Source organism: Nannobrachium achirus, assembly GCF_963921795.1.
Source record: "Nannobrachium achirus genome assembly, chromosome: 10".
NCBI lineage: Eukaryota > Metazoa > Chordata > Actinopteri > Myctophiformes > Myctophidae > Nannobrachium > Nannobrachium achirus.
In genome coordinates this window covers 32,092,725-32,105,036 of record NC_137819.1, presented here as the reverse complement: position 1 = coordinate 32,105,036, position 12,312 = coordinate 32,092,725, and the positions used below count along the sequence as shown (strand labels likewise).

Sequence of the window (12,312 nt, the reverse complement as noted above, 5' to 3'; positions counted from 1 at the left end):
TATCTATCTCACTCTCTGTCTCTCGTTTCTGGACCCGCCGGCGCGATTTTTAGTCTCGTTAATTTTCTTCATTTCGTTAGAAGTGGTTGTTCTCAAACATTTTCATGTCACGGAGCCCTAAATAAACATCACAATGTATTTGGCTGAAAGTCACCTATCTGAAAATATGTTGTGCCAAGGGGACCCTGATAAGAGAATTTGCTCAACACATTGTTGTGAGCTTGTAGATCATCTATTTTCACTATTTCAATTAAGTTAAAACATATATGTGTAAAGGTATATATAATAATCGGTTGGGCCCTCTGCCTCTGGGCTCCAAGCAATTGCATGGTAGGGCTTTCACGACAAGTGATTGTTACTAGTCGACTATAGTTTGACCCACTGGTAGTCGACTAGTCGATAACGCATTATGTAATAATAAAGACTCTCTGAGCACGGCATTTCGCAGGAGCTACTGTAAGTTAGGTTGCCATGTACACAAACAAACGCATGTGGGAACGAACAACATTTTTCAATCGCCACAATTCAAATCAACATCCACTTCTACAATAAGGAATGAAAACTGGACTCACCAAAATGACTGTATCTGCCGTGTCTCTCGTTAAACAAGGTACACAATAAAGCCGATGCGATGGTCAATACAAAGGCTAGGCTACGCGCTAGTGTCCATACAGCTCAGTGAAATATAGGCTACTCCTACAGAAAGGAACGTCGAGCGGGGCCGCTCTCACCTGCTCCTGTTTTAGCTACAAAGTTATATTTTTATACAGTACAAGAAGATTCTGAAAAATCCCAGAAAATAAATTCACTACACTGGCCCCTTGGCCCCCTTCCCACCGTTGTGAAGTTGGTTTGAGTTTGGATATGCACCCGTGCAGTTCCCAGTTATCATTATCCAACTGGGTGAATATCCAGCCTGAAACCAACTTCACCACGATCCCCCACACACCGCTGCTACAGTACAGTACTGCATGCAGATGGTGTTGCGTGAACTAGGCAGTGTTCTGTTTATAATGTTTGTAATTTTAAAAAGAAGACTGTATGGTGGTGACTATAATCTAGTTGAGATTAGCTTGATATCTTGTGGGCCTTTGTTTTTCCTTATCAACTTTTCGACTAGTACCAACCAGGTCGACTAGTGGTTATATTAGTCGACTAGTTGGTAAAAGCCCTATTGCATGGTCTGCCGGCACATGCTGACTGTCTGTCTGTCTGTCTGTCTGTCTGTCTGTCTGTCAGTCTGTCTGTCTGTCTGTCTGTCTGTCTGTCTGTCTGTCTGTCTGTCTGTCTGCGTACACTTTTTTACGGTCTATGAGTTTGCCGCTCTGACATCACGCTTTGACATCACTGTGATGTCATGGGAACCACTCTAACAGAATCCCTTTTAAATATATGGAGATCCCTGTTATCAATATTAAGCCCATATCTAACAGGACTTCATATGGGAAAATTGGGAATGCCCAAATATGGAGGAAGACAGCCCATATCTGTGTGGCTGGTTCGGACAGGGATCTCCATGTATGGGCATAAAAGGGATTGTATGTTATGATGTCATGGGAACCACTCTAACAGAATTCCTTTTATGCCCATATATTTTAGTACGGTATTTTGATTTCAGTGGGTGGGGACATGCATACAAGTGGCTAAAGATGTATTTTTAGACAAAATAAGCCAGCAATTCCTTTGTTACTATTGATACCAGTCCCCATAGGTCATATCTGCCCATCTGCATCTTGGGAATGGTGTCTAAAAATACATATTTAGCCATTTGCATGCAAATCAAAATCGTTAAAATCACTAAAACGATAGAAAGAAGTAAATGAAAACATACCATCTAAAATATGAACCTTTGTTGTAAAAAAACAAAGTTGTCCTTTAAGTAAAAGTATCAAACTGCAATATAGATATACTCTGTGAACAAGTAGAAGTCCTGTATTCTAAATGTGCTTGAGCAAAACTATATCGGCATCAATATACCAAAAGTAAAAGTACTCATTGACATTGTGCAGAATGTATACATGTATAAAAACATATTTTGAAAATAGCCGGGTACAAGTACAAGCTCACAATGTGTCACATCGCAACGTCATCTCCAAATGGCCGAAATGTTAATGCATGTTTTGTAATAATAATCAAAATCTACAAAGTACCGTAACTAAGGTTTTAAAATAACTGTAATGGAGAGAAGTAAAAGTAGAAGTAAAATGGAGTAGAAGTAAAAGTATTGAAAATTGGAAATACTACTCCAGTAAAGTAAAACTACATCAAAATGTGTAAACATAGTACTTGAGTAAAGGTGCTTGGTTACTGTCCATCACTGCCAGTTAGCTTTTGCACACGGACACAGGGGTCAGTTAGGTTTGCTTCGGGGGAACTCCAAGGGGTCATCTATTTGTGTTTGCACTTTGGGTAACAAGCCCAGGCACCGTGTTTCCCCTCAGAACAGTTCTTGGATCAGTGTTTTAAACCACTTAAACCCTATTCTTAGTGCAGTGGTTCTCAACCTGTGGGTCGGGTTATTTTGAGGTAATGTCCCTAATGTTTCCTGGTATAGCTGTTGTCTTTCTGTCTCGTCTTGTCTCTCCTACCCTGTGATTATTGTGAATTTGATCGGCCTGTGTCCTGTTTTCCCCAGCTAATGATTGAGTTTCCTGCACTATATCTGTTATTGAGTAGACCTCTAGAAATACTACTGCACATAAAAACACTATCTGTATTGTCAAGGATGTCCATGATCACAACACCAGATGCAGCTCCACAAATCAGGCTCTAATTCGTTCTCCTGCTATACCACCAACATGTGGAACGCCCTACCGCAGGTCTTAAAGGAGTGCAAATCAGCCTAACCCTACAAATGGCTGCCACTTGAAACTCGTAATAGTTCATACCTGCCTCCCCTTTTCCTTTGTAAATATCTCCTATTTCTCTTCATTACTATTATTTATTTTTCCCTTGTTATTTTTTTTATGACTGCTTTTTTATTTTTCCCCTTTTGTTACTGACAATTCCCTATGCAAACTACTGTGTTCTATCCGTCTGTCTTTCAATGTTATATGAGGTACATAAGTGGTACTGGTACCTGTAAATAAGCCGAAAAGCTTACTATGATATCCTTTTAGTTGACCTTGTACCAGTGATTTGTCATGAAACTGTACTTTTTCCTACGCAAACTTATAATAAATTCTTCAATCAATCAATGGAATGAGTAGACCTCTAGACCTACTGCACATATGTAAACACTATCTGTACGGAGTGAGTCGATACACCGGGAAAAGACGGAGTCACCGGGTTGAGCACAGTGTGTTCCCCTTCACATGATGACATTGGTGTGTGATTTGGTGCAAGATGATGTAAGGGTCTGGGGAGACTAAGGTCCCGCTGCGCTGGCTGTTAAGGTAGATGGTGTTAATCCTTGGTAGTGGCCGGAAGCCATGTGAGTGTGTGTGTGGGTTGGAACTCCACCACCATATAGCGCCAAGAAGTGGGAAGTAACATTACTGTAAAGTACATTTACTCCAGTACCGTAACACTCAAGGCCGATTCTACAACTGGGTTATGTGAAATTGTTGAGGTGCCTTTACTTTACGCGAGAATGTCAATTTTTCAATACTTCTACGACAGTACATCTCAGAAGTAAATATTGTACGTTTTACTCCCTTACAATTATTTGATAGCTTCCAGTTGCAAGATGCTTTTTAGATTACAAAACATACGTATACCGTAACGACGTAAGTCCCTATGTCAGGGGTCTTCAACGTTTTCAGGCCAAGGACCCTTTAGTTGAGAGAGAGATGAAGCAGGGACCCCCACAACCTTTCCATAGATTCCATATAGTTTCATCGTTTGACAGCACAATCATCTGTGTATTTTGGATTCATGTCAATTTGTGTTTTCAGATATTTAACCACTTGAGCCGTCATTACCTAATAAACTTGACCTTTTACTCTGTACTTAGTCTGCTCTTTTCCCCCCTACACCAATCCTCTTTGCCGAAAATAGCAGATCTACAAGCTAGATCTGCTATTTTTGGCTACAGTTCTCATAATATGGAGACTAGGGTTCAAGTTGTTAATATAAAAAGGATTGGAAGATTTGGAGGACCCCCTGTAGTAACTCTGAGGACCCCCTAGGGGTCCCGGACCCCCTGTTGAAGACCCCTGTCATATGTAATTATTTGGTTATTTTTCTAAATAATAAATAAACGTCTAAATAAAAATGTGGAACGTGACATTTTGAGTGACTTTTACGATTGGTCCTGTAACTATATTTTGTACTTTCACTCAAGCAAAAATCTTGAAGGCAAGTCTTGTGACAGAGTATTTCTACATTGTGGTATTGCTTGAGAAAAGTAAATATCAGACAGAGTACTCCTTCCACCACAGATAGCGCCAACCCCGCCGGCAGAGCTGGATGACAGTGCTGCTCTGAGAGCCATGATGCACCATGACTCGTGCCAACCCTGACACTGAACTCACTGCAACCCCTGAAAGATCAAACAGGAGAAACCTTTTTGCCTGCACTTTTCATCTCCGATAAGCCACAGATGGCTGACTAAAGAGCAGTGTGCTGATGATACGTCACGACATATTAAAGTCATGCTGTGTAACGCGTCAATTACAGAAGTTAAGAAGTTGTTTTGATAGAATATTTCATTGGTAGATCTATGTTTTGCATGGCAACGATTCCACACATATATACACACACACGCACGCACGCACGCACGCACGCACGCACGCACGCACGCACGCACGCACGCACACACACACACACACACACACACACACACACACACACACACACACACACACATATAATGACAACTTCTCTATGATATAGGAATCAGGAATGTACCAGAAACCTATGTATTTATCCCTAAGTACCCTATGTGCTGAAATGTTTTCAATTGGTCTAATAGAGCCGGCCTGCTTGCTCAATTTGAGTTAGATCCTGTGTCATGGTGAGACATGACTTTTGACATGATCTAAATGTCTCAGCAGAAGAGCAGGTAGACAAAATACAACCACCCAAATTGTAAACGTTATATTCTATTAATATTCTCTACCATACAAACTGGACAAAATGTATTAAAATTACATTCCAGGACCCTGCCACATTGATTTTAGAGCAGCGCTTTGCTGATTGCTTTCCGAACTGAATTCCAGGAAAGGCCCAAATCTGGTACTGAAAGTTTGGGCCGGTTTGGGCCCCAAAAAAAACACAAACGAGCTGAAAAGGGCTGGACCAACGGGCTCAACTTACGGACTTGCACCCGATATAGAGACTAGGAGAAAGAGAATGCCTTTTGAACTGGCAGCACCAGTCCACCAGGCATAGTGGCTACTCTTCCCAGCACAGAACATCATGTTTCAACGCTCCCAGCGGTTCAGATCTTCAAGCTGGAAACAGTTCAACTTTTGGAAAGGAGCGCTGCTCTTTTGATCCTCCTGGTTGTGTCTGACAACCCGGTAATGCAAGGGTCTTCAACAGGAGGTCCGGGACCCCTAGGGGACACCCTCAGAGTTACTACACGGGGTCCTCCAAATCTTTGTGTGATAGAAACATAATATTTTCTCTGTAAACCTTAGCCAAAAATAGCAGATCTACAAGCTCAGAACGCCTCGCAGCGCGAGGCGTTGTAAGCTTGTAGATCGGCTATTTTAGGCATGGGGGTTTGGTGTAGAGGGAAAAAAGAACAGACTAAGTACAGGGTGAAAGGTGAAGTTTATTAAGATTTGACGGTTCAAGTGGTTAAATATTTGAAAACACAAATTGACATGAATCCAAAATACACTGATATGTGTGCTGCCAAACAATATGGAATCTATGAACAGGTTGTGGGGGTCCCTGCTTCATCTCTCTCTCAACTAAGGGGTCCTTGGCCTGAAAACGATCCAAAGCACCCCTCCGCTCAAAGAATACTAAACCTAAAAGGACACAACTGTGCCTACTAAGGAGCCCATGATGACATCAAACCAGAGGGCCCAAACCAGGAAGTAGGCTGTCCCTAGCAACGCATGCGATTGACCTGGGTTGATTCAGCATGTGGCCGCTGCATTATAGGGTTGCATCCAAAATCACATACTAACGTACTGCATACTGTCTGCTAAGCAGTTGGGTGTCACTTCAGACATATTAAAAAATAACTTGGAAGCAGTGGCGTATCGTGCCCCCCCCTTGCGACTGGTGACTAATTTCAATGATCCAACTAACAGCCAAAGCACATCAACTACAGCACACAAGTACATTAATGAGGCATGCGATGCATCACTGCATCCAGTGCCAGTGATATGTTCTGTAGAAAACTGTAGCCAGCATATTACATTTATTACTTAACTCACCTGCTAAAGGAAGATGACAAAATACGTTTTTGTTCCCTATGCCTTCATTGTCTTGGTTTCAGAGAGCACGGTAAATACTAACTTTTGCTCCAAAGTCTTGTGTTTTATGCCCAGGCGTGGTGTTGTTGTTTTGAGTGGAGGAAGCCAAGTCAAAGTCGTCAAGGGGCCCGGCCAATAGAACTCTGACTGTTTCCTCTCTAAACAGTGGGCATTTCAAAACAAGGGTCTTTTTTTGGATACAATGCGATCATTCAATCAACAATATACTTTTTATTTTGAAATTGTAGTCTACTACTGGAAATAGAAGCGGCAGCCACAGGCTACTTCAATATTTTCTCAACTGCCTTTGCATATATCTGCTGCCCGTAGTTTTTTCTTCTTCCTTCATTAATGGGCCTCCTGCTTGTCTAGGCCCCGGTGAAGCGCACTGGCTCCACATACCATATTTACGCCACTGCTTGGAAGACTATATCGTCATTGTCGGGCAGAAACCTCGTATCTCCAAGTTTCAAGTTTCTACGTTTTTTCACCAAGTAAAGCCCTGCTTCATCATACAAGGCTGTCGCACAAAAGTAGTGAAAACAGCCGATCTACAAGCACACAACGCCTCGCACCGCGTCCGCGAGGCGTTGTGTGGTTGTAGATCTGCTATTTTCACTAGTTTAGTTCATTTTTAAAATGATAAATACAAAACGAACGGTCTTGGACATACAAGGTTTCCACCCGACAACGACGATATGTTAGTATTTGATTTCGGACCGGCTGTCTGAAATCAAATACTAACATACTATTCAGTATGCCAAATACTACGCAACCTGGGCCTGATATTATTATGGGGCTGACCAAGGCCTGGTGCATTATGGGATTCCCATAGCACATATTAATCTGCTCCACTCACTCACATCTCCATTTCTCTCATCCAGCACTATGATCATATGATTATTACTCCACTTTAACCAATGTTAACCTGGCAACCCTACTTTGGACAAAAAAATCCTACATTTCCCTCCACCCAGAAAGTACAGTAACAATAAAAAATATCTGCTATTGTCACTATTTGTGTGTTGTTGTTTTTCCTCAGCAAGTGTAAAAATGTTGTTTTTATGTGGCCACACCCACCTGTTCGTTAAGTATGCATGGTTTTCAGGTGGGTGGTGACCCAGCTGAAGCCACATCCACAGATGTTTCTGCATGGTGAAAAGGGGAGGGGATGATTTTATGTTGCTCATTATATCTGTGTATTTCAATTGGGCCTTTAATTCGACTCAGAGGCTTTCAGCTTTCAGGAAGTAACCACAAATACACAAGGAAGACATATTTGCATATCATAACCACACCTGGGGGTATATTAGAGTAATGTTAACTCCATAGACACATACATACAAAACAGAAAAAGTACAAAACTATGGCACCACTGTAACCTTTCCTGTCTTCGCCTCCGGACGTCTCAAAACCGGCAGACACAGGGGAACTGAATTCCATTCAATTCCATGGCCGAAGTTAACACTATAACACTTAATCCGTAATCCGTTATTAACTTCGGGGTACAACCCAACGTGTAACTATTTTCCCGTTGCACAGTGGTGAATTAACAGTCACTTTTAATCAAGCAAAGTTCGTTTATTATCACTTCTTCAGTATCGTGAACATCAAAACACTGCTTCTCTCCCCACATCAAACACTACACAGGTCAGAGATCAACTACTTCCTCCCTCCACTATCCACACCTCCCGCGTCTCCCAGCATTCCTCTTAAAGGGCACATACACTCATTTTACAACACCACCTCTTTAAAGACATTTCTGAATAGGGGGCTGCAGCCAGAGGCTATGGCTTTTTGGGATCCCTTGGCATGGCAAAGTGTGGGACACGACCCTACAACAGTGGTTCTCAACCTTTTCAGGCTGCATGCGACCCCACAAAATAATCATTATTTGAACTGCTGCACCACCCTGCAGCACTTGGAATTGTAGGCGTTGAGACATTAGGACTACATTAATTTTGACTGTTGTCTCTTTCTTATATTATTTGATAATTTGGCCAATGATTTGATACTTTTTTGGTCTTTTTCTTTTCTTTCTTTGTGTTTTTTTATTTTATTTTATTTTGTATTTCTTATTTTCTTATTTAAAAAAGACCTTAAATTGTCACCTCACTGTCATCTGGGGACTCCCCCAAAATCCTGTGGGGACCCGCCTGGAGGTCCTAACCCACAGGTTGAGAACCACTGCCCTACAACAACACCACATCACACCTGTAATTATAGAGCCTCAGACACCACTGATAAACTGGCAGACACACTCCACAATATTCTCTTTGTTTTATTTCTGGGATTATTTCCTAATTAAATTCCCTGGCTTGGGTCTATTTAGTATAGCTGCAGGTCTATGTGTCTTAATTGCTCTTATTATACTGCCTGTGAGCCTGGTTGTAAACACTGCTAATTACTGGACCATCTTCTAGGGACTTTTACCTCATTTAACTAATTGAGTCCATGTCAATGAAAGAAAAGTCATTGTCATTCCTTTAAATTAGTGCTTCTCACATTTTAATTTCTAGGACCCCAATTGTGGTATGCATTAGGCCACGGACCCCTTTAGGGGTCCATTTGGTTCCATGTGTACACTCTGAGAGTTACAGACCCGTAAGGGTCCATTTGGTTACATTTGTACACTCAAGAGTTACAGACCCGTAAGGGTCCTGTTGGTTCCATTTGTACACTCTCAGAGTTACAGATCCGTAAGGGTCCAATTGGTTCCATTTGTACACTCTCAGAGTTACAGATCTTTAAGGGTCCAATTGGTTCCATTTGTACACTCTCAGAGTTACAGACCCTTAAGGGTCCAATTGGTTCCATTTGTACAGTATCAGAGAGACCTGTAAGGGTCCAATTGGTTCCATTTGTACAGTATCAGAGTTACAGACCCGTAAGCGTCCATTTGGTTCCAATTGTACACTCTCAGAGTTACAGACCTGTAAGGGTCCAATTGGTTCCATTTGTACACTCTAGTTACAGACCCGTATAACCCAATGGTTCCATTTTAGTTACAGAACTGATCCATTTGGTTCCTAATTATCAGTCATTTAAGCTGCGGGGACCCCCATGGAACCACGTCACGGACCCCCAGGGGTTCCCCGGCCTCCAATTTGAGAACCACTACTTTAAATGTATACCACCGTGTTTCCCGAAAACACAGCATCCCTTTAAACCAGCGAATGCCCTCTAAGACACCAAGGAGGATTGCATGTGTTCTTTACAAGGAGACATTTATATTACATGTTTACTGCTTTAATCCCATCATCCCAGACAGAAACAATGGAGTCACCTTCATTAGTCTTTGCAGCATGTCTTTTAAAAGTAAATTCCAGGACATGCCTAGTGCTTGATTCTCCCCTTAGCTAAAAGTACTCCACCTGAATAATAAAAATAGTCCTGGGCTCTATCTGACTTCCTTAATGGGGAAGGAAGCATCCCTGACTCTGACTGTGACCTCTAGAAAGGTGAAATTAATATTGAATACGCTCCCCCATCTCAGCTCATTTCCAGTCTAAGAGGTCTAACCGGGGACACGTTTTAAATAACAGCACTGTGTGCATAATCTGCTGAACCGACGCGGTGGGGAGCGGGGACCTTATTTTGGCAACACCACTCGTGATGCTTTTCTCTAACTCACAGCGGTTGGCTTCCTATGACACAGTAACGACTTTAGTGGCAGTGACTTATTGCAAAGAAATGGAATCGAATGCCTATAAATCCCCATTTGGACTTTCCAACCTGTCATAAAGAATAAGATAGACTGGGGTGGGCCTTGTCATCGCGGTTGCCAGGTTGTGAGTACGCTGATTAAGCTTAAAGGAATAGTTCATCCCCAAAATGACTTTTTTTCTCCTATTGATTAGGCTACTCACTCCATGGAGACTTCAAAAATGGAGACTTAAAAAAGAAGTTTGTGTCGCATTCCTAAGGCAATAATATGATTATAATAAATGTGCCCATTGATTCCGGAATCAATGGGGTACATTTACTATTTTCAATTATTGATCACAGTCTCAATCAATAGAAAAAAGTAATGTTGTTTTTATATAGGCCTACTTCATGTATAGGCCATAGGAGGCGGTCGTTTGGCTAACTGATCTACAAGGCGTGTTAGTAGATCAGTTATATTAGGCAAAAGTATGGGCTACAAGGAGGCGTTGGTATAGCTTGGAGATTAGGTCTTTTTTTAGACAAGAGATGCGAGCGAGACAGTCACAGTCCTACTACTACAAAGGCTTTCTCATGACGTGGCCCCTGTCTGCAGCTGAGCTCAGAGGAGCTGTCCTTTCAGCACCACACTACAGTCAGCAGCAGCACAAACTGACGGAGCTTTTGGACTGGCTCATGATTCCGTGCTTAAAATAACATCCTATACTCCTACTGCATTATATATATATATATATATATATATATATATATATATATATATATATATATATATATATATATATATATAGAGAGAGAGAGAGAGAGAGAGAGAGAGAGAGAGAGAGAGAGAATGAAAGAAAGAAAACGAATATGAATATATGAATGATATATGAATATGATATCCACGCATTATAGGCCTATTAAAAGCTGTTTACTAGTCGTGAGAAATCCTTGCCTTTTATCAAGCTTGAGTTCGAGTTATGGCTTTGTCATTGTGACTCTCTATACCTCTTCGTAATTATAGGCCCTATGTTTGTTTAAAAAGAATAACGAGAAAAGTATGTTGTACACTCAAAATGGTACACAGACACAGTAGCCTATATTTATTCTGTGTTCATTTCAGCTCCGAGATGCAAATGTAGGCAAATTACAAATGGGTCCATTCGGTTACAGTTGCACTCGGAGTTACAAGTGGATAAATCAACGCTGGAAACGTTTACTGTGTACTGGCAACATTACGTGGCCTTTGAAATCACACATTATATAGCCTATATAATCTTATTGATCCACTCGAGGATTCATTCGTATCGTATAATAGATCCTGTGCGTGATTATGACCCACGGGTCTATACGTACACACATTACACACACACGCACGCAAGCACGCACGCACGCACGCACACAAGCACGCACGCACGCACGCACACGCACACGCACACACACGCACACACACACACACACACACACACACACACACACACACACACACACACACACACACACACAGAGTCAACAATTCCCTGTGATGATCGTGCCAGGAAAAGCATTTCCAGTGGGTGTGAACTGAACTGCACGGCAACATGTTGCTTGACAACTTTATCTTGTCTTGTCAGCACATAATAGTAGGCCTATATCTCATCTGATAGGTTGTGATTTGTCTTGGATGTTCATGTATCTCAGGACATGTTATATCCTCCCTCATATTCACTGTTATAATAGTGTTATGGCCCTGAAAGTAGAAGTGCACCCAACAGCAGCCGTGCGTAATGGCGTTACATAATGAGAAAAGTGCGATATACTAACTCACCTATGGTGGTGATGACCGTGATGGCAAAGTAAAACGACCCCGCGAATTTCCACTGCACGCCGGCCCTGTGCGGCTCGGCCTCCATGATGATGGTCTCCAGCTTGCGGTAATCATCCTCGCTGATGTTGTATTTCCCTTGGAGACGCCTCTCCTCCGCCTCCAGCTGCTCCTTCTCGCGCATCTCGAAGTCGGACTCCAGGGCGTCGAAGACCGCGGCGCCGACCAGCAGGTAGGTGAACGTGCAGATGATCAGGGACAGCGTCCGCACGTTCTGCCGCTTCATGGCCACGAGGAAGCGGCGGGTGAGGGGCTCATGTCCCCCCGGATGGACCCCCGGTAAGGCGCAGCAGCAGTCGGGGAAGCGGCGGCAGCGTCTGGAGGAAGACGAGGTGGCGGACGGCGACGAGGGGCAGACCGGTGCGTGATGCCGCCGGTGGTGGAGGTGGCGGTGGCCGTGGTCCCGGTAACAGCTGGCCCCCAGAC

The 12,312-nt window shown here is 42.6% G+C and overlaps 1 protein-coding gene across 1 annotated transcript in view; it reads right to left on the bottom strand.

Moving 5' to 3' along the window:
* Positions 1-12,312, bottom strand: part of kcnk9 (potassium channel, subfamily K, member 9) — a gene marked incomplete at both ends in the record, with an annotated part of 86,013 nt that overhangs the window by 73,580 nt on the left and 121 nt on the right. The window contains one exon of the mRNA XM_080735847.1: positions 11,830-12,312. This exon is cut by the window's right edge and continues 121 nt beyond it. Within this exon, the coding sequence (XP_080591973.1) occupies positions 11,830-12,312 (483 nt within the window). The remainder of the gene's footprint in view (positions 1-11,829) is intronic.